Source organism: Abramis brama (genome assembly GCF_963993115.1).
Source record: "Abramis brama genome assembly, chromosome: 16".
NCBI lineage: Eukaryota > Metazoa > Chordata > Actinopteri > Cypriniformes > Leuciscidae > Abramis > Abramis brama.
Genome location: NC_139978.1, coordinates 26,567,865 through 26,594,152, shown reverse-complemented (window position 1 = coordinate 26,594,152; position 26,288 = coordinate 26,567,865). Strand labels below are relative to the sequence as shown.

Below are 26,288 nucleotides of genomic sequence, written 5' to 3'. Positions count from 1 at the left end.
AATATTAACGTGTCGAAAGCAGATTAGCCTAATAACAAAATGGGGTTGTTGGGTAATAATAAATTTGACCAAAACAACACCATTTTGTAATTAATCTGTTTTCTATTCCTACACATACGTCTGGTAAATGTGAAAGACGATGAATTAACGGGTACAACTCCCTAAATCAAACCCCCCAGAGAAAGGGGTGGGTAATTTATGAAATAACGTCAACGGGTGGAGAGGAAAAAGTATGAACGGGTTAATTTTGAGTCATACTCGTCTTTGCCGAATGAGTGAAAATTCCTCCGCCACTGAAAAAAAAAAAAAATTGTAACAAAATTGAGTCTTCTTCCAAAACCCACTCAAGGCTAAATAATTTCATAATTTAACTCTGTAAATATTTTAACGACTTCTAGGAAGCAAACTATTGAGAAGCTCGTTGTTTCTGGACGCATCACAGACAATAGATCCACCCGTAGGGTTGGCGGAAGAACATCTCCGTTTGCGACTTCAGTGACTGGGACGAAAAGAAGAGAGAAGTTCAGAAAGTTAGATCAACAGCTCAACTACGTGAAGAAAACTTTCAAATGAAGGCACTATACGGATTTATGTGGTCAAACGAGACATTCTGACGGTCAAAAGACATCTTCTCTTTCGAGTATAATTCGTTTCCCGACATTTGAAGATCATTTTAAGATTCGTTACGCTTTAACCTGACGGAGCACAGCCTCGCGCTGGCGACTATATGTGGATTTTACTCAAAATATGGGCCAATTACCCGGTGTCTCTTCGGGCAGAGTCATCCTTCTTGTTATCTGCTCCCTTAAAATAACATATGGTAAGTAATTTAACAGCTTTTATTTCAGAACACATTTTTAAAAAAAAATAGTCATACGCATCTGTAACGTTACGGCGGTGTGGAGCATCAGCGCTCACGTTTCAGTTCTGCACGGCCTCGAATGGCGTGTCATCCTCTCGTTATTTAAAGCGCATTAATAAAGAAAAGTGTAAGACATCTATATATGAATTGCGTAAAAATGTACAAAGCCCTCAGGAATTTTTTTTTTTTTCTTGCTGAGGGTAACTTAACTCGTGTTTCACACCTCTGCCCAGATGTGAGAGTCTGAGCCGAAAAAATCTGCAGCGGCTCTTAGTATGTGAGAGAAGAATTCAAAATGGATACGTTTTGGAGGGGGAAATATGGACTTTTTAGAAATATAAAGGAATTAACTAGTTTTGTTTGTATTTGAGAGGAAGGAGAGGAGCAAATCTTTTTACTGTTTTTATTGTGGGGTAGGTGTGTGTGGACTGTGTGCTTTCGATGTTTCCAGAAAGCTGAAGTTGAAGGATGAGTTGCATATAAGTTAGTTGTATTTCTCAAGATGAGTTTTCCATCTGACGGCTGTTTATTTATGCTTAGCAGCTCATCTCAGCAGGTTTCAGACACAAAGAGTTGTCATGTAATGCAGTTGGTGCATTAGAGGCTCTTGTTTGGAGGAAATGGAATAATGTAAAATATGACTAAAAGTCCACATGCAAGTCAGACCCAATCCCTCCAGAATAGAGCCTAAAAAAACAAGACAATATAATGACTGCAGGCTCGGCAAGAAGAGGGAGGAATGCTGCTGTTGGTGTTTCACATTCCTCTCTCTCTCTCTCTCTCTCTCTCTCTCTCTCTCTCTCTCTCTCTCTCTCTCTCTCTCTCTCTCTCTCTCTCTCTCTCTCTCTCACACACACACACACACACACACACACACACACACACACACACATTTCCCTCTGGATGCACTCATTTTCACAATGCTGCAGCTCGCCCATTGTGTCCCACAGATGATGTTTCTCCTTGTTCATCTGTATTGGGTATCATTCCTTGGGGTGGGATTGATTTCGCTTTTCTTTCTTTTCTCGCCTGGCATGTCGCCCCAGTTGTGTAGGATGTTTCAAGTCGCATGTATTTGCTCACATCAGCCGTTGCAGCGTGTGCAATAAGAATTTTGCCCATTGTTCACGCCTTCTAGCGGCATGCATGGTGCCCGGCCACGTTCTGACCCGCTGCTCCTCTCTGGTGTGAAATGTGATTTATCTCTGGCAAACTCCCACTTATCAGAACACAACGGACCAGTTATGAAATGGCCCACGGTCGTGCATATATCAGGGATGCCCACCTCCTACCAGCTGGTGCGGTGGAGGTCTTGACTGGGTCGCTGGAAGAAGCTTTGCTGTGTTATGATGACATTTTGAAATAATTCTCCAGTTTAGGATGTAGTGAGTGAATTTTCTTTGTACCCAGCGAACTGCCAAGCACACACTACAAGCCTGAAGAACGTCACTCATTCTCTTGCAATTTCATTGGCTGCCAAGCACTTAAAAACCTCAAAGGTGATGATTTTGAGTCTTGTAGCATGCGTTTTGCTTAAAGGTTCCAGAGAATGATGGGAGATGCCTTTTACTTCCCATCTGTGTTGTACGTGAATGCCTGGACTTGAACTTTTTTTGTAAGATTGTTGGAGAATCCTGCGGGAGGCCAGAATGGAGTGAGAGGCTCAAGCTTGTTAAATCCATGGATTAAAACCCCAGAGCAGGTTAACAAATGAAGTGGGAATTAAGACGTTCTGCATTCCTGCCACATGGCAATGTGCTTAGCCTGGCACCAGACACACACTTACACAGTGCCTGTGTGTGTGTGTGTGTGTGTATGCAAGCTTTTTGACCTGAGAACCATGCCATGTCATGCAGGCTCATTTCCTCCTTATTGCTGACTGTGTGTGCATCAGAAAGTATTGATGTTAATGATGTGAAATCATTCTCATCTGTAATGGGCTTGTGATTAGGGATATACCAATTTGAATATGGTTGATATTGATAAGCTATAATGAAATTGTAAACTATTTTGTCTGAATTAAAAATAAAACACAAAACCAAAATCAGTCATTGTAAATGCTACAAGTAAATTAGGCATCACAACATTATAATGTACAATATGACAAATGGATTTATTTAGAGATAGTGTTATTATTTATTAGTTTTTTTTAAAGATTAATTAAAAGAGTGTTGGCGAAGGTAGAGTGTATACAATTAAATGAAGACTTTTTGACCAATATAAACATTACTGTTTGAAAGTTTGGGGTTGGTAAGAATTTTAAATGTTTTTGAAAGAAGCCTCTTAGGCTGTGTTTATTTGATGAAAAATACAGTAAAATTTGTAATATTGTGAAAAATTATTTGTATTTAAAATAACTTTTCTATTTGAATATACTTTAAAATGTGATTTATTCCATTTTAAAATATGGAAAAGCAAAATTTTCGGCATCATACTCCAGTCTTCAGTATCACAAGGTCCTGAGAAATCTTTTTAATATGCTGATTTGGTGCTTAAGAAAAATTTCTTCTTATTATCAATGTTGAAAACAGTTGTGCTGCTTAATATTTTTGTGGGACGTTTTTTGTGGGATAATATTTTCAGGATTCTTTGATGAATACTCACTTTTAACAAATTGAATGCATCCATGCTGAATAAAAGTATTAATTTATTTTACAAAAATCTTACTGACCCCAAACTTTTGAAAAGTAGTGTATCTAATATCAACCGATACAGTAAATAAAACAAAATCTCAGACAATAACCAATATGGTGCCAATATTGATTCCTACTTAGGTTGTGGTGAAAGTGTTCATCCTGATTGTTAGCATAGCCAGTTCTCAGGACACTTTCATTGGAATGTTGTTGCTTTGAGAATTGTCAGGTTTCCTCCCAAACTAGACACAGCCTATCATTAAACAATCAGGGTGCTTTTTAGCCACATGTGACGTACAGATTTAATGAGTGCCACTGAAAACCTCCCTTTGTCTTTATGTCATCAAATCTGTACGCAATTACGCCCCCTGCCTCATTACATATGGCTTTGGGAAGGGTTTATTGTTTGTTGCCATGTTAACGTTTAACAGAATAGAGAGCACTTGCTCTATAAGAAAAGCCAGGAAATGGGGTTACTTCCTCACTCAGCGTGAACAACTTCCTTCTGCTGTCCAGCATGGATGTGGGCCAATGCCGACAAATCTCTTCTCTTCTCTCTCTCTCTCTTTCTTTCTCTCGCTCACTCACTCACTGAGTACTTTCCTCTCAACCCAGCCCTATCAGACTCTCATAATTACTTCCCCATCTCTCTCAGCAGCTATTAGCACTAACAAAGAGCGAGAGAGACACACACACGAGCAGAGATGTCCCTTGGGTTCTGGGTTTGGTCGCGGGGATGAGGCAGCGCTTTCAAACAAGCAAGGCTTACAGCTGTGAACCAGCTGCTCTGTGCAAGAGCTCCGACACACTCATGCTGCCTGAGCCACATCAGGAAGGAGGAGAAACAGACTTTGCTTGAAACACTCCTTGACCTTATTAGCACTGTTTGCATGACTATTTCTATTGCTTATTGTCAGTATTAGAGTTGAATTGATGAATATCTAAAAGTAAATACTAAACTTTGACACATAACTTGTGGACTTGAATGAATGATACCTCATTGTTTTGGAAGAGTTGTGCTATTACTCCTTTGAGTATACAAATTTTCACCTAAACTGAGCTGAAAAACCTCCTTGAAAAGTCCCACAAAAGTCTAAAAAAATGTAATTCTGTTGTTGCTGTTGTAATTTCTGATAGTCAAAGGCAGATCAAATGTTACCAACACTTATGTCTTAACGGCGTTGTATAAACCATGGCCTATTTCATGTATTTTTGTGAGCGTAGGGGTGGGCAGCTCTCTATATCACAGCTGTTTTATGTATTCAAGACTAATTTCCCTCAGCTCTGCAAAGCCTAAGATTTAATAGAAGACAGATTTTGTGTTGAAAACAGTTTTTATAAGTCACTGAATGTAGTTTGGAGAGTCCCTGATCACAATCCTGCATTTAGTGGGGATAAAAAGATACGGGACTGCTTTTTATTAAAGGCAGGCTTGAGTTGGCTTCAGATCGTACACCCAAGTGTTCAGTGCCAGTAAACACACACACTCACACTCACTCTCACACTCACACTCACACACACTCTGAATACTGGTGTTCAGTTCCCATACACTTTGGGTTATGAATCTGCTGTTTAGATGTTTTCAACTGATTTATAACCAGCTCTGAGAGTCACTCTTTTACATCTGGTCACGTTACTGTTGGAGCCCTATCTGAAAAAGAGACAGAGAATGAGAAACACAGACTACAGATAGGAAAGAGTTTGTGAGTTCAAGATGTAGAAGACTAAGAAAAAGAGGGAGTCAAAGAACTGTGCGGTGAGAATCCTGGCAGCACTGAGTGTGGATTGTGCTACGATTCCCTGGAGTCCCTCGTCTGTCTGTCTGTCAGATTATAGATAGATAGCTGGATGGATCTAACTCCATCCATCCATCCATGTGTACATGTATTTATTTTATATTAAAATATGTAAAACATACAACAATAAATGTATATGTTGTATTTTTTGTAACTCAAGTTTTAAGTGATATTTTTAGATGTGAAGCTTCAAATTAATCCCCTTTGAAGCAATCACTACAGCTATACACATTTCAACAGATATCTTTGGCTTTGAAACATTGCATCTTGTTATATATATATTGTATTAAATGTTTTTTGATAGTTTTGCAAAGCTGCATTAAAGGTTGTTGTGTTTTAGTTGTTTGACAGTTCGCATGGTAAAACCCTCTTTGGTAAATTGCATCTTTAAATTCAACCTTTTCAATGCACCTCTGATATAGCCATAACAAACAGACATATTTGACCATTGCATTGCATCATGCACTGTTTTTTTTTTTTTTACCACCCATCCTTGATCAATACGTTTTTAATAGTGTCATATTAAAAATAGTCGTTTAGGACTTTTTAAATACGTCTCAAGACCCGTGTATCAGTTCTGTTCCATTTCGTTGCGCTCCGTTTAGCTGTTTTTGAATGCAAGAATGCATGTTATGCAAACACTGCCTGAGAAACGCGTCCGATCGGGATCAGGTGCACCCGAAACCAGTGGTTCAGGGCAGGCAACGCAAAACTACATACTTATTTGAAAATATATAGTTTTGAACATTGTTACTGTCTATCTGATATCTGTCGTGGAACATGCAATCCAGTCATTCATTTCTGAAAGAATTAGATTGTTAGTGATTAGTTTGAGTTTAACAAAAGGGGAGATGAAGAAACGTTTGTTTTTAACAAATGAGTGTGAATTGCTTCTTTTAATTATTCCACTTATCACCTCCCACTTCTCTTCATTGGGTTCTTCTCCTCTTTTTCTCATGTTGTCCTCACATGCCTTCGCTCCATTCCTTCACACCTCAGGGACAGAGTTCTGGCCTCATGAATGTGGAAAAATGAAGACAAAATGTTTAGCAGTTGGTTAATCACAGCCTGGTTACTCTAAACAGAGTTCGTGTGAAAGTTTTGGCTGTTGTTTGCTTGTGAGGAAACTCACAATAAACAGAGTGAATTTGTCTTTTAAAAAGCAGATGCCCATACAGAGACTTTTTTAAACCCATGCAGCGTCCTGACCTAGGAACGATTCCCTCCTGCCTGTCTGATTATTTATTAGACATTCAGAGTAGAGTCTGATCTCAGATCAGGGATGCAATGAATCATGTTGACTCCATGCCAGAATGTTGATCGCAGCAGGTGTGCAGGCTTTCAGTGCAAGTGCCTGGTTTACGGTTGGCAGATCCCGGATTTAGATGTGCATGAGGTTTAGAAGATTGTACAGGATTTAAAAACGCCTCTTCAGTAGGACTGAAAGTAAAGAGGAGTTATAAAGTGTTCATTCCTGAAAGCCTTTCTCAAAATCCTTTGAGAACTTCCTCTCCGGCAGTTTGATAAAGCATATGGGGAGCTTGTCAGACCAGTCAGGGCCGAGCCTCTCTCTGTGCAAGCCTCACCCTTAACTTGTTTCTCACACACTCATACATTCTCTTGTTTTGTCTTCATCATGTTTGCCCATGAGACTTTGTGACCACACTCTTAGAAAATAAATATTGTCACAATACCATAATTTCAGTAGGCAGTAGCCATACCAGTTCAATTCCACAACTCTTGATACTAATTTCAATACCACAGCAAAAATCTGTATGCTATTGAACACACTAATTGATGTAAAAAGTTAAATATTAGTATAACAAACAAATTAAATTAAAAAAGATGGCTCATAGCCATCAAGTGTTTTTCAATCAAGTAACCATAGCTTCAAGTTTCATCATCCGTACCAACGTTTTTTGACCAGATTTCAAAGCCGCACCCGCCATCCGCTGATTGTTTTGCGGTCTATGGACGATGCAATGCTCTGCTGATGCGAGCCGTAAGAAAGCCCTTGTCTGTTCTAGAAAGGATGCAGCAAAGATATTTAATGCTAATGTATTAGGCCTACGCTGAGTTTCATTCATTTACGATGAGATGCGTTCTAGTTCACAATGCAATGCAAGTGAACGTGGCGCGCCCGCGCCTCCATGTCACGGTTATTATATTGTCTGCTATAGGCAATTTGCTTTTTATTTCTTAAATACATTTAATTGGTTGATGAAACATTTATTAAAATTAAGATACAATTTGTACAAAACGAAATTCGCTTTAAAGAAAGGTTTTCTACAAAGCAAAACTTCATTAAGTGGTAAAAACCATGTCTCCCGATTGCAAATGTTTATTGCTAATGTTTATTATTAGAAAAATGTTTTTCATTTGTTTCATAAATCTCATAATAATGGCACATCACTATATCATAGCTGTTATTTCTATCTCAAATGATTGGCAGTCGGTCAAGGGGTACTTGGCAAAGAATCAAATACAGTTGGAAACGACGTAGACCATTAATAACACACACTGTTAACAATTGTTTTTAATTAGTATTTAAACATTCTCTATGATAAATTTTTTTTGTAAAAAATATTTTAATAACACGGTTTTGGCGGTTATAGAGTTCTAATGACGGTGTTCAACTATAACCGTCGGTCTCACGGTTATATACTAACCGTGACACCCCTACTAACAGTGTAATTCCTTTCTAACTCTCATTGTTCAATGTTCATCCAAAATATAACAATTAGGGATGTGCACGAGTACTCGGGTACTCTCTGACGTAACAGCGACGGTCAATCATGAAAACGATAATCACCGTGATTAGGCCTGTCGCGATAGTCGATAAGTCAATTAATCGCACGATAAAAAAAAAAGAGCTCGATAATTTTTCCGGCCGCGATAATTCCATTTGCATGCTTGTTTGTTTTCCTCGTCTCTCTCTCTCTACCAAAGAGACTGGATGACCACTCTCGGTTCTTTAGCGTATAGGAGGAGTGAACCTTCTTGTCAGTCACATGGTCTTTGTATGGGAAAGCGCCGGCGGGACTGTTTGCGGCTACTGCCGGGAGAGAGAGAAGACGCTAGTTGTGAGTTGCGACAGCGAGCCCGATCACATGAAAATCGAATGTTATTTCTCGTGCCATTTATACGCCAAAAATAGTTTTTGCGTGCATATGATACGCTCTTTATGGCGTGTAATACGCACGCACTCCTCACCCCTAATCCTAACCAAGTATTTTCAGTGCGTAGCATATACACGCAATAAAGTGCGTCTCCGTCTTCCCGACAGTACACAATCACTTGACAAAGTAACAGGAGGACAGAGTAACAGGAGTAACAGTGCAAAATTGTGCGATATGGCTTGTTGAGGCTTTTTTTTATTTGTTTACATAGGTCCTAACTGTCAGTTTTGCCTGTTATGGAATGTATCACTATTTATGCCTAATGTCTAAAGCCTAATGTTTAATATTTTTTGAAGTGCAATTTTGTTTACATCCATTTTATTTATTAACAGACATTTATTTTGTTAACAGACAGAGTCCATTGCTTTTATTGTTTTTGGTTGTTTTGTTCATTTTTTTGGATATTTAAAATGTTTTCCGTTTTCAATGTTTAATATTCTTTAGAAATAAAAGTTTATAGATCGTTGAAAAGGTGTCCCTGCATTATTATGCCATTATAATTATATTAAATGAAAATGGTCTCAGAACGACAATATTATCGTTTATCGCGATAATTTCTTGGACAATTTATCGTCCAGCAAAATTTGTTATCGTGACAGGCCTAACCGTGATTTAAAAAAATATATTTCTTTTTTTTTCTGATTGGCTATTGCGGCATTTTGGGCGGTACCTGAGGTCTGATTGGTTAGCGTTCGACAGCATGCTGTATTTGAAAGCGTGCAGTGATGCCTGGAACCACTTTGATCATTTGATCAAATTCTAGTTAAGTGCAAGATGTACAGTGCCAATCTGCCATAAACATAACATTATAATGAGAACACTATTATAATAGAATGCTATAAAAAATTATTTGTGCTTTAGTTGCCCGTGTTTCAGAACTGATAGAAAGAGCGCATCCACAACAGAAGTTACACATTTAACACAACAGAAGTTACACAGACAAGCACGGTCATTTTCACGTGCCCATTCTCGTCCTTTTGTGCAAATGTTAGTTGTAATAGTACTTTTATGTTGTACATATCTGATTAATCTAATACAGGATGCATTTGGTTGAGTTTATTAACCTGCTAGCACAGCTCTTCAGTTTACCAGTGTTCATACACTCTTCAGCGTCAGCTCAAATGGCAGTGCCCCACCTTGACTGTGATTGGGTTATTGGAGACTATAATATTCCTTTTAGATGTTTTTTTTTTCAAAAACATTGGTATTATTAATAATCCAGCAGTTATTTTTTCTCGTAATTTTTTCAGCAGTAGGATTAAAATCGCTTCTTGTCATGGCTTCGAAAACCTTCGAAGGTCATCTGGAATCACTTGATAAAGTGGATAAAAATACAGTTAAGTGCGAGATGCCATACATAACATTATAATGAGAACGAGATGTCTTCTCAAATGTTGTTACGAGAAGAACTCATCAACAGCGGGAGCAACACTTTCTGGCTATGCTTATGCAATACATTTTCCTTCAGCTTCATAAGCAATTATATGGGCGGTGTTGAATTTCATTTTTAGCTCCTTTCATTCTTTCACAGGATAAGTAAAAATATAAGTATCACTTATGTGATATAGTGCATATATTTAGCCAAATGACCCTTTCTATAGTTATTTTTCTTGCTGACTAACGAGTTTATGAGGTAAATTTGACGTTACGTGACATGATTGTTCTTAAGCTGTTCTGTTTTATACAAGCTCTTTCCACATTAAAGAGTGCCAAAATTACATTTATTGCTTGTATTTCGTGATAAAATTTACAGAATTTGAAAGCTGAAAGTTTGTTAATGGTTTACTAAAATTTACAAATCTTACTGCAACTATGAAGTGTTAATTTCGTTAATGAAATCTATGACGAAATATATTTGTTGACGACCTTTTCTTGCATGACTAAGATGAGACGATAACGAGACGACACCAACGTTATTAATGTAGTTAACAAATAAAAGCATTACTAAAACCTTTCTTTGTTTTTGTATTACAGACTGTTTTTAACAAGCCGCTACAAGCTTTCATGCTTGCGGTAGCCAGGTTTCAAGAATTTAAATCCCCCAATCAGAGCTTTTCTGTTAAAAAACACGTTTTCTACCCGATGTTTTACTTAATATTTGCAATCTGGCAACCATGCGTCGCGCTCTCTCAACACTGCTGAAGAAGCGCGGATGATCTGAAACGCTGGAGTTCAGCGATCTCCATTTGAGATATTCTGCTTAAATGAAATTGTCATCCATCCAGCCAGTCTGAGTTCCTTCACGAGCCGCTTGCGCTGGTTTCTGTGACTAAAACTGCAATCAAACCCTCTGTAATAATTCCAAACATGAATCTTGACTATGAATAAATGCACATACGCAGCTGTGGCAATAAATAGTCTTTTTTTTTGCTGTTGTTTTAATAAAAAAACATGAATGTAATTTGTAATTACTACTGAATGAGAAAGTTCACTGTTTTATTTTTTGAGAGAATGGGTTAGGCTAATTTATGACAAATAGCCTATGAACAAAATCAGGAAGCTAGATTAGGTAAAATAAACCATGCATATGAGTTCTATGAGACTATATGAGACATTCTCTAGATTTGTACTTATAGCCTATATGAAAGTGCAATAATTCGGATGAAATGCAAATAAAATTTCTCAAAGGACAACAATTGTTGTGATTATAATTTTAAGCAAAAAGCAGCATGACGAAAATATTACTACATTTTCATTGACTAAAACTAGACTAAAATGCCAGGCTTTTAGTCGACTAAAACTTGACTGAATAAAAACAGGGCAAGGTTGACTAAATATGATAAAAATTAAAAAGTACATTTGACACAGCACTAAGACTAAGACTAAATGTAAAAATAGCTGGCAAAATTAACACTAAGACTATGGATGACTGCACTACAAATAATGTGAATTTCAGGCAGTAACAGAAAACAGCAAAGATTAAAAGATATTTTTGTTTGACATGCGTTTCTGACGCTGAAAGCTGATCCTGGCTGTCCTTGTGCGTATTTTGGCGCTTGCTCGAACTCAGTGAGGTTTTTTTCCACTGCAACTTTTACTGTGCGTCGTCTCATTTTATTACGTCAACACAATAAAATATGTGAAGGGCTACTCATCACAGAACATGCAGGTAATTTATCACTTGCACGTTAATATTTTTGGTTCCAAATGCAAAATGCGACCGTTTTAGTCGCAGTCCACAGCCCTGACTTACTTATATCAGAAAGAATCTTTACGCTCTTTCTGGAGCTTACTGTAATTTCTGTTTTAGTACTTTTGTTGTTTTGGCTTGACTGTACATATTCACTCCATATGATGGTGCGTTTGAAGACTTTGAATGGAATAAGATTTGATAGCTGCAGCGGAATGGCTTTTTAGTTTTTTTTGTAATCTTCAAAGAACCATATAGGAAACTCAAGAACCCTATAGACAAAAAGAGGATTTTTTGACTGAACTTAAGGTGCTGCAATGAACATTTATTTAAAAAAAAGAAGAAGTGTTTTTCACAATCTAGTGTCTTTTGGTTCCCCAGCCTCCTTCGCTCTTGTTCTGTTCTCCATTATTGCCTCTTGCCATCTTGAGCACACTTGACTCCTGCTCTTGCCTTCTATTCTTCCTTCTCATATCTCCAGCACTCCAGTTCCCCTCCCCTTGGCTCTTAAATCTCTGTGAAAGCACAATTTCACACTCAGCTTAGCCACTTCTCCCAAATATTTCCCACCACAGTTGCTGCCAAAAGGGGGTGCAACCAAACGCCTTCTCCAGTTGCAGGCTTTGACCTCACAGGACATTAAATGTCTGGCACGACACTGCCTCTGAACACAGTGCCTATAGAAAGTATTCATCTTGCTTGGACTTTTCCATGTTTTCTTGTTATACAGCATTGAATCACAGTGGAGTTAATTTGGCACAGTGACCTCTCTGATGAAACAGAGTCACAGTACTTCAAAATAAGAATTCACCATCTTTAATATTACATTAAATCATCACAGGTGCAGTCAATTGGTTCTGGTTTTGACATCTGTGTGTAGTCACAGAGGTGGTACATATACATCTTTATGTGGATGGTTCAGCATCTGATTAGTCAGTATTAAGGCAGAACACACTCAAGATAAAAGTGCACTTCAAGCAACTCTCTTTTCAAGTAATAAAAAAATAAAATAAAAAAAAGGCAGGGGATGGATACAGGAGAATCAGCAGTCACAGCTTTATTGGAGAGTAGCAAAGAGAAAGCCACTGTTCACATGTCATATGACATCTCAGCTGCAGTTCGCCAGAAGTCATGTGGGAGACTTTAAAGTTGACTGGACAAAGGTTCTGGGTTCTGATGGGACCAAAATTGAGCCAAACAGTGTGCGTGAACAGAAACATGCCTTTGAAGTGCAGCGGTGGCAGTATTGTGCCGTGGAGATGCTTTTCCACAGGTCCTGGACACAGTAAGAAACCTAGAGGGAAACCTGGTGAAGGTGGTAAGACACTTTTGTCTTGGGAGAAATTTATTTTATGAGATTGAGTCCAAATAGAATCTAAGGGTCCTTTCACACTAGCACACTTTTGGTGCGCACCCGTGTTTGTTTGACGTTTGATTGGTTCATTTGGATGATGTGAACGCAGTTTTCCGAACTCGGATGCACACCCATGAACCATGCCCTAGTCTGCCTAAAAAGGGTGTTCTGGGGTATGGTTCATATGAACTCTGGTATGGTTCGCTGCTGATATGATCACAATCGTACTAAATCGTGGAAGTGAAAAGCTATTGGTGACATATGATTCGATAAAACTGTTTGTGTGTGTTCTCTTTCACTTTCCTGATAATACAGTGTCTACACCGGCTAGCTGCGTGACGTGATGCGACAAAAGAGAATAGAACCCATTATAATGAGCGATGTTGTCAACACTAAATGCGGCGTGACATGACAAATCTCAGACAGTAAACTGCTGCCTCGTTCTATTTCTGACATACTTCAAGCACTTGCGCTACTTTTACTTCTGATGCAAAGAACAAATGGATTTGCAGTGGTCGCAGTGTAGACAGCATCAAGTTGTTGCGGTGCAGTGCGACGCGACATGATAACTGTCTCGACTGGTGTAGACATGGTGTAAGCATGACTGACGCACTGGAAGCAAAGATAATGTATGTCATTTCAGCTTAACTTCAGCACAAATGGACTCCCGCGTTCTTTAGAACATTTACAGTACAATCGCGGCAGATAGATGTAAGTGCCGTTATGTGCTGACGCTTTGGAAACAAAACCAAAGGTTATAAAAAGGTGATGCAAAAGTGTCTAAAGTGATGCAAGCAGCTGTATCCTTTTTGGTGCTTTCTTCTTCATAGCTGTTAACAACATGGGTAATTGGTAGTAGCTTGATGACGCAACTGTACCCCGGTTCGGGTCAAAATGTGAACAGAGACCAGCGGGGGGAGGGGGAGCAATCGAACTCTGGTTCGGACCACGCAAACCAATAGTGAAAGCACTATTTGGACCCCACTGACTTTCATTGTATGAACGAAAACAATTACATTCTTCAAAATATCTTTTATTTTTTGCAAAAGAATGAATAAGGGGGAAATTGCAGTGGCCAGATATTAATTACCAATACCAGGTCAATACCAGAATACTTATGCAAATTATTATTTTGTGTTTAACAACTTCACTTTGACAAGCATAATTTTCTGTGAAGTGACACAAAAGCCAAATTAAATCCTTTGCGGTTCACTGCAGCATGAAAACTTCCAAGGGGGCGAATGCTTTTATAGGCACTATGTGTATTTGCTATTGAACGTTTGCAGAGTGAATAACATCATGACTTTGAGGATGTGTTTGCTGTGCATGTGAAAAGCTGATTATATGGCCAAATAATATGCTTAATTTGTATATCAGTTAACACTAGTAGTTCTCAACATTGACTTATTTGGTGGTTTTAGGTGTTGTTTTTATCTGCACCATGTAAGTTGTTTGGCTAAATAAAGATGTGAGTTGATGAGAAGACCACATCCACCACTTTTCAACCTCCTTTTGCTGACTTTAAAATGTTTCATTTCATTATGTAATGTGTGTTTTGGTCAGCTGGTCTGTTGTATATGGTATGACGTCTGTGATACCTCTATGAAAGTAAAAGAGTAGCAAGAGTAGCAAAAACAATAAAACGGCTCCTTTGAACACCCCCACTCCCGCCCCCCTTTCTCTCTCGCCGCCTCTGAGTTTCAAGTGCACAAGTTAGTTTTGCACCTAATATATCGCAAAAAGAGTAGCAAAAGTCAAGGCGCAAAATTTTAAATTGCAGTGACAGATTTGAGAAGTTGCAAGTGCCTATTTGAGGCTGTACTGCGAATGTGAATGTAAGAATAAATGCAAATATATATTACAAGTTTGTGTCTGTCATTGTATTTCAGCAAATGGCATTTTACACATTTGTGACTACTTGTCTGTAGCTTCAAATTCAGAATACAGGTTTGTGACTATTGTCTGCGAGTGCAAATTTCAACATTCAACTTCAGATTTTTATTTTACAGGTTTTCACATTGGAGCTGTGAGTGTAAATGTTCACGTACAAGTATGAATATTTATTGTACAAGTTCTCAAATTCATATCTATGTGCTCTCGAGTTTTGCTACTCTTTTACCTTCATACACCTCTTTCCTCTGAGATTTATGAACAATAAAACCAGGTTTAAGTCTTGACTTCATCACACAGTTTTCTTGATCATTTTCCACAGCACTCAAGACTTGCCAGTTTAGTCTCAAATTCTGTTTTTGAGTGTTAGATTTCCAGGTGTTATTAACTAAATGTAGCCGGGCTCAAAGTTAAAAAGCTTTGGGGCATTTATGTAAAGCCCCGTCTTTAGCTGTTGGCTTTATGCCCAGGCCTCGCTTGCTTTCTCTGCACTTTTGCACACAGGGATATTTTGAGGCCCGGTCAAAGTACAGGAAGTCGGTATTAGCGCTCAATGCACTTCCCGTCTTGAGCTGTAGTACTATGTTACTTAGTGTCAGTGCTGCTTTGAAATCATATGACCTGCCACCTAGTGTCTCAAAGGGAAGTGTGGGCTAGGCCTCACTTCTATTTGCAGAAATGCACTCGAGGTGCTGGTAAACTGGCTTCATATGTATAAATCAAGAAGTTTAAAGGTTTTAAGATTTAGTCTAAACATAGTCTTTGTTATAAACTGGATATGTTTATACATTTGAAATGAGTTTGTTGGATTGAATTTGTATGGTTATGTTACAAAATCATATTCATATGTTATGTTCTTCGCTGTGACGTCCAGATCTGTGACGTGTGTCCAGATGCTTCCTGTATTTAGGAGGAAATGAGTTGAAAGTCTTTGATCAGTTAGGAATTTCCATATTGAATGAACTTGGCACATCGTCACCTAAAAAGGGTTAAAAAAAATTCTTTACCCTTTTTTCTCTGCCACTTTGTCTCTCACCTCTTTCCCCCAACAACTCCACTCTCTGTAGTGTTTGTATCAGAGGGAGTGGTGTGGTTACAATCTACAGCAGCTTTTTTCCTTTGCTTTGTGTCGTCAGAAGAATTTTGCCACTGTCTTTGTAACATCCTGACTACATAAAGCAAATTTTTTTAACATTTTTTTTTACTTAGAACTAGTTTGCAATACATTCACCTGATTGTATGAATTAGGGATGCGGTGTTAAATCTGTGATCATTTTGGTATCAGATATAATTAACATTATTTTTATATTTGTTTCATATCAGTCTGATTGGGTCAGTGTTCAAAGCTTATAATACCAAATAATTTAAAGTTTATAGACTGAACACTTTTTATGCTTTTATGCAAATTAAAACTACTTAATGTAGTCCTGTCAATCTCAACACAAGGACATCAGTTCTATAACATCTCCTCAACTCCAGCTTTATTTATGTTTACCCCGGTCCCCTACCAATCTGTTTACCTTTACCGCTTTCAGTGATTAGATGGATAATTCAACGAATAAAAATGTACAACTGTTCAGAAGTTTGGGTCTCTAATGCTCACTAATACTGAATTTGTTTGATCAAAATTACAAAATTACAGTTTTAAACTTTGCATAAAGACATAAAAAGTGTTCAGTCTATAAACGATAAATTATTTGGTAATTAGTAGGGGTGTAACAATATATCGTGTCACAATATATCGCAATACAAAAATGCAACAATATGTATCGTGGATAGTGACAATATGTAGGCTATCGTGGATAGTTCACCCAAAATAAAAATTACCTTGTGAGAAAAAATTGACGTTTTCAGAGTCAGTACTACATTACACTACAATATATTATGTTGAATATAATGTATAATAATGGGGGAATATTAGTGGGTCCTGATAATGCTTATGTTATAAGTCTTATGTTACCAGTAAAAAGTGGCCTACATTATTTTAAATATATCTAGCCAGTGACAGAGTGCAAGCATATTCGTCTAAAATAATTCTGTATTTTCAGGTTCAGAATCATGAATATATTTATTCTGGTGTCACCATTGTCCAAGCCTATTCATTTACACCCACATTGTTATATCAAATTTAGCATTTAATCAACAGTAAATGTTTTCTTAACCTTTTATTATATGTCTTGGAGTATTGCAATAATATCGTATCGTGAGTTCAGTATTGTGATATGTATCGAATCGTGAAATTAGGGTATCGTTACACCCCTAGTAATTAGAGAAATATTCTTACATTTTAAAATAAATGTCTTCTATTTTAATATTTGTTTAAAATGTATTCCTGTGATGGCAAAGCTGAATTTTCAGCAGCCATTACTCCTGTCTTCAGTGTCTCATGATCCTTCAGAAATCATTATGATATGCTGATTCGGTGCTCAAGAAACATTATATTGTCAATGTTGAAATCAGTTTATATATCTTTGTAGAAACTGTGATAGATTTTTCTTCAAGGATTCTTTGATGAGTAGAATGTTCTAAAGAAAAGTATTTATTTGACAAAAAATGAAAGAAAAAGTCTTTACTGTCACTTCTGATCAATTTATTGCTGAATAAAAGTATTAATTTCTTTTAAAAAATCGTACTAACCCCAAACTTTTTAACGGTAGTGTATAGTAAAATTAAACATTTGTACATAATTTAACATTAAACATTAATTTGAGTGTTCCTGTTTCTTGACAGCTCTGCAGTGTGTGGACCCCGTGAAGCCCTGTGTGAACAATGCTACCTGTGTCACCTTCCACAATGGAACAGGCTACTGCAGGTAAGACAGGAAGACTCTCAGATTTAAACTCCACTGTCTTGAGGCTCAACGGGAACTGGAAAAATCCAGTGGCGAGACTGTTTTGCACAAAGCTGTGTTGCCTAACTTCATTTCTCCACAGCGGTAATGAAATAAGATCACCCTAAGTATTTAATATTGCCAAATCTGTCGAGAGTTGGAGCCCTCCCACAATACATTGAGTGTAGGAAAAACTATGCAAAGTGTATTTTAAAAAGACGAGTAACAGTTGGAGTGGAAAAACGGTAAAATGCATCTAATTGTTGTGGTTGCAGAGTTTAAAATACACACACACAAGTTTCCTTCACTGTTAAATGCTGGTTCCTTTACTGCTGTTGTTTGTTGAACGCTGCTTGTGGCAGCTTGTAATTGTGCTTTTTATGCCGTATGATTGAGGGTTACATTTATTGCTTTGCCCAAAATAAACACTTGCTAACAAACCTATCGTGTTACATTTCTATGGGCTGTGAAACACAGAGGGACTGTTTTCCCATCATTGAATGAATCCTCTTCCTACAATATACAGCCACGGAAACAAATTCTGCATGTCTTACTTACCTTGACAATATTTTGCACTTTTGGGTTTGGGTTACAGTAAAACGTTCCTATTGCCGCATCTCCAGACTTAACAACTTGAAAATAACAAAGAAATTGAAACCACATCTGATGGTAAAGCTCAGCCTTGCGGTAAATCAGGACAGGAATGCAGAGAAAGCTTACCTCAGCACCACGCCAAGGTCAAAATCTTCAAAATGATTTGAGACATAAGCCAAATTTTTGCTAGGAATTCCTTGGCTTCTAGGGAATGAAGTGATATTTCCCAGTGTCTGTAATTTGCGACCAAAAGTTACACCTTGTGACTTTGACAAGAAATATTGCCGGGAAAGTGGATGAGTCAGGCCTTCAGCACAAGTTCAGATAAACATGATAAAACCACAGACTTATCACACGTATTGTTCAAACAAATAATCCTCCACATCTACCTCACACAGACTTCAGTTTATCTGCTTTAGTTGTTTTTAAAGACACTGTTGACATTGCTTGGTGTGTGTGGAGAAAATCCTTGTCATAGCTACCAAATATTCATGGAGGTTTCTGCGGAAACACGTCAACAAAACAGAATGTGAACAATGTGTCACTTAATGTTGCATTTACCTCAGGAAAGGTATCCAATGTTTACAGTTCATTTAACTAAAAAAAACAGAGGAGCTTTTTTACTGGTAATTATTTAGGCCTATGTATGTTTGAATAAATTTGTCATGGAGACAAGTGCTTATGAAAACTAGGCCTACCTTATGTGCCAAACATTTCAGTTTTTATTTAAGTGTAATTATTATGTCTGAAAATAAATAGCAGTTGAATATAATAGTTCAGCTCTGTTGTTCATTTTAACCTCTTTTATTATAGTAATTTAGGGCCTACCAAATGATAGGGTTCCTGTATAGTTTATAGCATTAGTTGGGAGAGATTTGTTTTAGTAGGGCTGGGTATTGACACAAATTTCACGAATTGATTTGATTTCGATTCACAAGCTTGCGATTCGGTTCCGATTAAATTAGATTCATTTTATTTCTGCCTTTCTTCAATTAACAAAAAATATTTTAAGTTACAGTTTTTAGCAACATTGACTGAAATTAAATTTATCTAATGCTTAATCTAAAAAAAAACAACAACCTCATATTAACAAATGGAACCTTAGTGTTACCAAAATTTCAAAATGAATATCCATTTTACATACTGTGCATTATAATGTTGTGATGTCTAAGTTCACTTATAGATTTTAAAATAATTGATTGTTTTTTTTGTGTTTAATTCTAAATTTATTTCAACAAAAAACTTGTGATGTTTCTTTTCTAAGGGTAAGGAGGGAAGGTGTTCTTCTACAAAGAAGACTGTGTAGTGTCATTCACGTAATTGTGATTTGTTGCGCTAGAAAATTCCACAAAGTTTTTGTTAGGTTCTGCCACTGAACTTTCTGGTATGAAAACCTAAATCTGACCTTCCCAGACTGACATGACTCAGGCACACCGGTCGCCGCCGGATCCGACAGCCTTAGACTCTCTACAGCTCGAGTTCTTAAATGCTTTGAAAGCCCATCTCTCGGCTTGACTTTGCTCGAGAATGCAGGCTTTCAGCAACCTGAAATGGCTGCCTGGGTGTGCGTGCAATCTCAAAATGGAACAGGCTGACACAAGGTACTCTCAGGAGTTACTAATACATTCTGTGTAGGTGAGGTGACACCCGAGAACCAAAGTCAACAAGGTGTTTTTCAGTTTTTTTTCCCTCTGCCACTGTGAGCTCGGTACAGGAAGAGCAGTGTGACAGAGGTTGGCAGAGCAGGGTGTGTGTGAGTGGTTAGACCGGTGCGTCTGCAAGCCTCCAGCCAGGGTGTAAGCAAGCTGTGTGTCACCTGTGTGTCTTTGTCATTTTTTGTGTGTTTTGTGTGCGCATGTGCGCGTCTGTCTGGTTTCATATGTGTCTGTGTGTCATTGCACTTGAAAGCGTGCGTGGTGTAGGAGAGAGACACGTGAGGAAGCCTGCAGGATTTCCACTGCAGCACCACAGTTTTAAAGCGCATTGCCTGTATCTGTAGAACAAAGAAGAATCAGGTATGAATAAAGATGGTAAAATAGTAAGCCGAAACCTGACCTTCATGATGAAATAGTGGTGCAGATAAGTAGATTTCTTTAGCCATGGTGCTTTAAAGGAGATGAATTCAGAAATGCAACTCCTTAGAAAAGGTTTTACAGTAGCTCTGCTGAGTCTGAAACTTACTGTTATTGTTAGCAGTTAGCACGCAAAAGCAACAGTCTTCAACAGTTTTTGTTATTTCAAGTGCCTGTTCAAAAATCCTAATTGTTAGACTGCCTGAGCACACAGCGCTCCCATTCTCAGAGCTGGTGTTCTCAGTGCTGTCAAAATAAAAGTCCCACTTCCAACATGTTGGACAAACAAACATATTGGCCGATGCAGATATTTAAAAAATATATTTGTATATTTTTTGGCATTTTTATATTGAATATAAAGCATTGTTTAAATATCTGCATTGGCTGATATATCACATATGCCTTTTCACACAGTTAAGGTCCTTTCACACTGAGCCAATGCGATAAAGAATCGCAGACAAACGGTGGTTTCAAACCGAACTCGAAATGATTGATTGCCTCAGGCTAATTCACGCCTGCACGATCGGTGGCGCTGATCAATAATGCATTTTTCCTTGTGTATCTCGTAGGTTTAGCTTACGAGAATTCATAAAATATAATCACAGCTGGGGAACAGGTGCATTAGAGCTACAATTAGCATCAAGCTACACATCAAAATGTATGTGATTATTCTTGTTTTTGCTCAAAACTAACTTTAAACCATCATTGAGAGTGCTTGTGATTACTTCCAATTTCAATCTGAAGTTGAATTGTTTTTTTTTTAAAGTTATGTTTTTTGGCCTTTAATTGGATAGGACAGTAGAGATTTTGTTAGGAAAGCGTGGGATAAAGAGAGAGGGGAACAGGATTGGCAGAGAACCTTGAGCTGGGAATCGAACTCGGGTCGCCGGAGGCTCAGTTGCGCCATATGTCAGCGTGCTAACCACAGGGCCATCGGTTCCGATTAACGTAAATTTTGATTATATAACGGGCAGACATGCATTATTTGTAGTGTTTTATAATGGACTGAATGCCACACCTGTTTAGCATTTCTCATGTAAACATCCTTTATGGTAAGAAAAACACCCTGAGCCGCATGAAAAACACATACAGAACATATATTGTCATAATCATATATCAGTTTTACTTCATGTTTCATCTGTAGAAATGTTTCTCTCAGTTGATTATGTATGGAACTCAGAACGAGAAAGTATACAGGATGTTGTCATCCGGAAGGGCAGGAGTTATGTTTACTTAATATGATTGACAGATCTAGACCGAATGAGCGCTCTTTGACTCATAATACATGCGCACCCAGAAGAAAGAAGATACACAGCACTCTGTACGTTGTTTCAAGCTCATCAGATCTCATAATTCAGTTGAAAATGAATAGAAATTTTATTCTGTATAAAGAAATATAAGTAAACATGTCAGAATAAACCTGTCCCCAGACACCAATGAAATCAAGAACTCAACATCCATTCTCTTCTCTCTTCGAAATACTTTTCTTTGGTGTTTACACTGGTTTTCAAAACGGCGCCACCAATGTCGCCCATTTGTGCAACAGCAGCGGGTCCGGGCACGTGATCTAGAGCTCAAATCTAATTGGATAGCCCATTTCATCACGGGTGACGGAAAAAAATCGACACACTGGTCGGAAAAAAACTCACTTTGTCGCGCCGTGAATAATCACACCTGGTGTGAATAGCTCCATAGGGATCTATTGTTTTGTTTCAAGAGTGTCATTGCGTCGGACATTTGTGTCACTTAATTGCGCTCAGTGTGAAAGGCCCTTTATAATGTTACAAAAGATTTATATTTCAAATAAATGCTGTTCTTTTGAACTTTCTATTCATCAAAAAACCCTGGAAAAAAAATCACTATTTCCACAAAAATATTAAGTAGCGCTACTGTCTGATAATAAGAAGAAATATTTCTTGAGCGCAGAGATACTGGAAACTGGAGTGATGGTTGCTGAAAAAGCAGCTTTACCATCTCTGGAATAAATTAGATTTTAATTAATTATGTTAAATTGTAAGAATATTTTACAATATTAATGTTTTTACTGTATTTTACAGTTTTTCTGAATTGCTAAAACACATTTCTTGAAACCATCACTCACTTTCTCAAAACCTTAAACACAAAACCAAATTTTCAAACCACATTCAGAGCACCTCTGACTCTTCTGGCAAAAATAAACAATTGCTTCAAAACCGAGTCAATATTTTAGACACTACAGATCATTCAGATCATACATCAAAAAATGGAGAACACAGAACCCAAAGCATGCAGTTACAGAAAAAATGTATATTGTAACAATGTAAACAAATTTTGCAATTACGTAAAAAAGTATAGTAATGACAACTTACATTAGTATGGTGAATAAATTGTATACTGTATGCACTGCAAGTAGGGGTGTGACGGTTAGTATATAACCGTGAGACTGACGGTTATAGTTGAACACCGTCATTACAACTCTATAACCGCCAAAACCGTGTTATTAAAATATTTTTTACAAACATTTTTTATCATAGAGAATGTTTAAATACTAATTAAAAACGATTGTTAACAGTCTGTGTTATTAATGGTCTACGTCGTTTCCAACTGTATTGATTCTTTGTATTGACCGACTGCCAATCATTTGAGATAGAAATAAAAGCTATGATATAGTGATGTGCCATTATTATGAGAAAGCAAATATAGGAGACAATATAATAACCGTGACATCGAGGCTCCGATGCGCCACGTTCACTTGCATTGCATTGTGAAGTTGAACTAGAGCGCATCTCATCGTAAATGAATGAAACTCAGCGTAGGCCTATGCCTCATACATTAGCATAAATATCTTTCCTGCATCCTTTCTAGAACAGACAAGGGCTTTCTTGCGGCTCGCATCAGCAGAGCATTGCATTGTCCATAGACCGCAAAACAATCAGCGGATGGCGGGTGCGGCTTTGAAATCTGGTCAAAAAACGTTGGTGCGGATGATGAATTTTGTGATGCGGTTGCGGATGAACTAATACCCCATCCGCGTATCTCTATTGATAACAACATTGAACACTACACAAATATTAATTTTATTCAAACTAAGTTGTCCTATAACAGACGAACCCCCCCCACCCACCCAACGACGGTTATGTTACGAACCGTCACATTTGACTCACGTCATAACTGTCATCACCAATTCTGAAACCGGCACACCCCTAACTGCAAGTATAGTATTGTACTGAATATTGTATAGTATTGAATGTCTGTATACTTGCACTTGCACTGTGAAAATACAGTAACCCAACTGCAAAAGCCAAAAAGGTTACAGTAAAAAACTCTAAATTAAAAGTGTTACGTAAAGTACACTCAGAAGAGTTGTGCAACTGCAGAATCAAGACCAGTGAGAGAGATTGATTCTGCTTCTGCATCATGTCTTCATGTTAGGTCTGGCTGGAGGACTTTGTCCACATCACAGACAATGTCATCTCTGCAGGCAAAGGGAAAAACCCTAAAGCCAGATCCAGCCTTGACAACATTCTCCACACCTTGCTCTTTCTCGTCCTCATCCTCTTCCTCCTTGTTCACCACCTCTTCCACATGCTGTTCCTCCTCTCCCTCTTATATTGCTTCCATCCATTGTTGTTATCAACATTCAGCGCAACATTTTTGTCAGGGTCAGTTTTGGGACTCTGTATTATGTACAATTGATTTGACCACATAATTAGAAATAAGTGTGAACAATTTTGAGTCGTTGTGTGTAAACGATGCCAACTGTGTTGTAGTTGTGTTTAACTTTTGCCTGCCTGTGTTTAGCATTTTGAACCTTAAGTGTATCACAGTGCAAAATGTGTTTTAGTGAGTGAAAATGTGTTTAGAGTTTTGAAGAAAGAGTCCATGAGATTTGCAAACAGTGTTTTAACTACCTGAACTTGTTTAATAACTTGTTTTTACAGAAAGAGTGATTTATTCGACCAATCGGTTTAGGCTATTGAGAATTTGGTTCAGGGAGGTTTAGTGTTTTAGCATTTCAGAAAAACTGTAATCAAATAAGTGCTGGCCTTGTAAGGATAAGAGACTCCTTTGAAAAACATTGAAAAAATCTTCCCAACCCTAAACTTTAGAACGGTAGTGTCTTTTTGCACATTCCTACCTAAAGAAGCACGATTCTAGGCCTGCATCAAGTCAGGGATTTGGCAACTTGCAAATGGATCTGCACTGATCTGAGCCAGAGTGAGTGAGTTAGCAGTAAGAGAATAGCTGTGTGTGTGTGTGTGTGTGTGTGTGTGTGTGTGTGTTTTGAGAGCAGAAGTGAGATTGGTTTGAATACCTGAGCTCACTACCTCTCTCTGCCCAGAATCGTATTTTCCCTCCTCCACATCAAACAAGATCTCTTTGTCTTGGCCTGCGTAAGGGGTGCAAACTTATTAATTTTTTACCCCTCACTTCCTTCCCCCCTCCCTTTAGCCATTCCTCCCCCTCTCGGTCAGAAGGGAGAGTGGAGTCAGCTTGGCGTTTGTTTGATCTGACAGGTAGAATGTGCCTGCAGGGAGAGAGGAGCTGTACGGAGATGTCTTTTAGCGCTCAAGAGGGTGAAATTGGAGATGTGTCTGCCTGCTGGTGAAAGATAGAGGAGGTAGAAAGAGAGATTACCCTGTCAATACCACTCTCTGTCAATCATCTCTCTCTCTCATAGTCCTCTGTTCCTTTATGGCCTCTTTTTCAAGTTTTTTTGCCTTCTTTTTTCATTGTTACTTTATCTCACTCTCTTTTTTAATCTTTGAGCAATATCATCCCTTCTCTTAACATGCTGTATTGTTCTGTTTTTTTTTTTTTATTCTACCCCCTATCATCCCTGTCCTTCTTTCACCTCTCTCTCTTTCTGTATCTCTATGTGCCTACAGGCTGGGCTGATTTGTTTCAAAGCCACATTCAAAGTGTAATGGCCTCAAGAAGAGCATCTGCCAACCAGAAGCTCTAGTCATAAAAGAGAGACAGAAAGAGAGAGAGAGTGTAGGTGCTTCAGGAACATGCTGTATACCCAATGCTGTATATAACACTCAAGCTAAAATCAACAACTCAGCTGTGTGTGAAGAGTGGCAAGCAGAGGCCGTGATTTACTCAAACACCCCCGCGCACACGTTTAGCTAGCTAAGTGAGGACATAGTGTAAACTTTTTGTTTGTATTTGTTTTTATATAAGCTCAGTACAATATCAGTGTTTTTAAAATTTTAATACCTGGCCTGGGTGACAATGTGCTTCTATTTTTTGTTGAATATGATTTTCTTTGAATGTCTTGGATGTTTGACAAAATTTGAGCTTTATGTATGGCGGAAATTGAATTGCCATTTAAGCTCAACAAGTATAGAATATTTTATTTGTATACAAACAAAAATTTGAAGACCATCAGACGACAATGACAGAAACATTTTTGTTACAATGTTAAATGTAAGGCAAGTTTGGGTTAACATTTTTTTAATTACTGCAGATTTGCACCATTAATCCTGTTATGAGATTAAATGCAAATTATTGACATTACAAAATTAGAGTTTTTTGCTAAAAAGAGCAATTTTTTAGGAAGAAAGAACAAAAAAATGGCTTAGTAATGCAAATCTGAAATAATTATAATAATAAATATAGCTGCGAGCAGCGATTACGGGCCCAACCTGGTGGCACCGCAACCCCGATGCCTTTAGTTACCTAAAGGCACCGGGGTGGCGGTGCCGCCGGCTTTGGCCCTTCATCGCTGCTCGCAGCTATATTTATATATATATTTTGATTTCAAAGCATTTTGAAAGTGACAAACTTCCTGCTGCCAGTTGGTGGCGCTATAACTTTGACTCACAATAGTCACATCCATGTGATCGGCCTCTTACAACGAACACACTGCGGAAGTTTCATCAAGATCAGTTAATGTGTGCAGAAGTTATAACACACTTCCTGTGTCCCATTATTCGCTATAAATTCATTTCCTCGCCACGGCC

At 38.0% G+C, this 26,288-nt stretch overlaps 1 protein-coding gene across 1 annotated transcript in view; it reads left to right on the top strand.

The window, feature by feature from the left end:
• The first annotated feature begins 294 nt into the window (after positions 1-294).
• Positions 295-26,288, top strand: part of notch2 (notch receptor 2) — a 56,917-nt gene continuing 30,923 nt past the window's right edge. The window contains exons 1-2 of the mRNA XM_084138432.1: positions 295-820; positions 17,575-17,656. Of these exons, the coding sequence (XP_083994558.1) occupies positions 748-820; positions 17,575-17,656 (155 nt within the window). The 5' untranslated portion in view covers positions 295-747. The remainder of the gene's footprint in view (positions 821-17,574; positions 17,657-26,288) is intronic.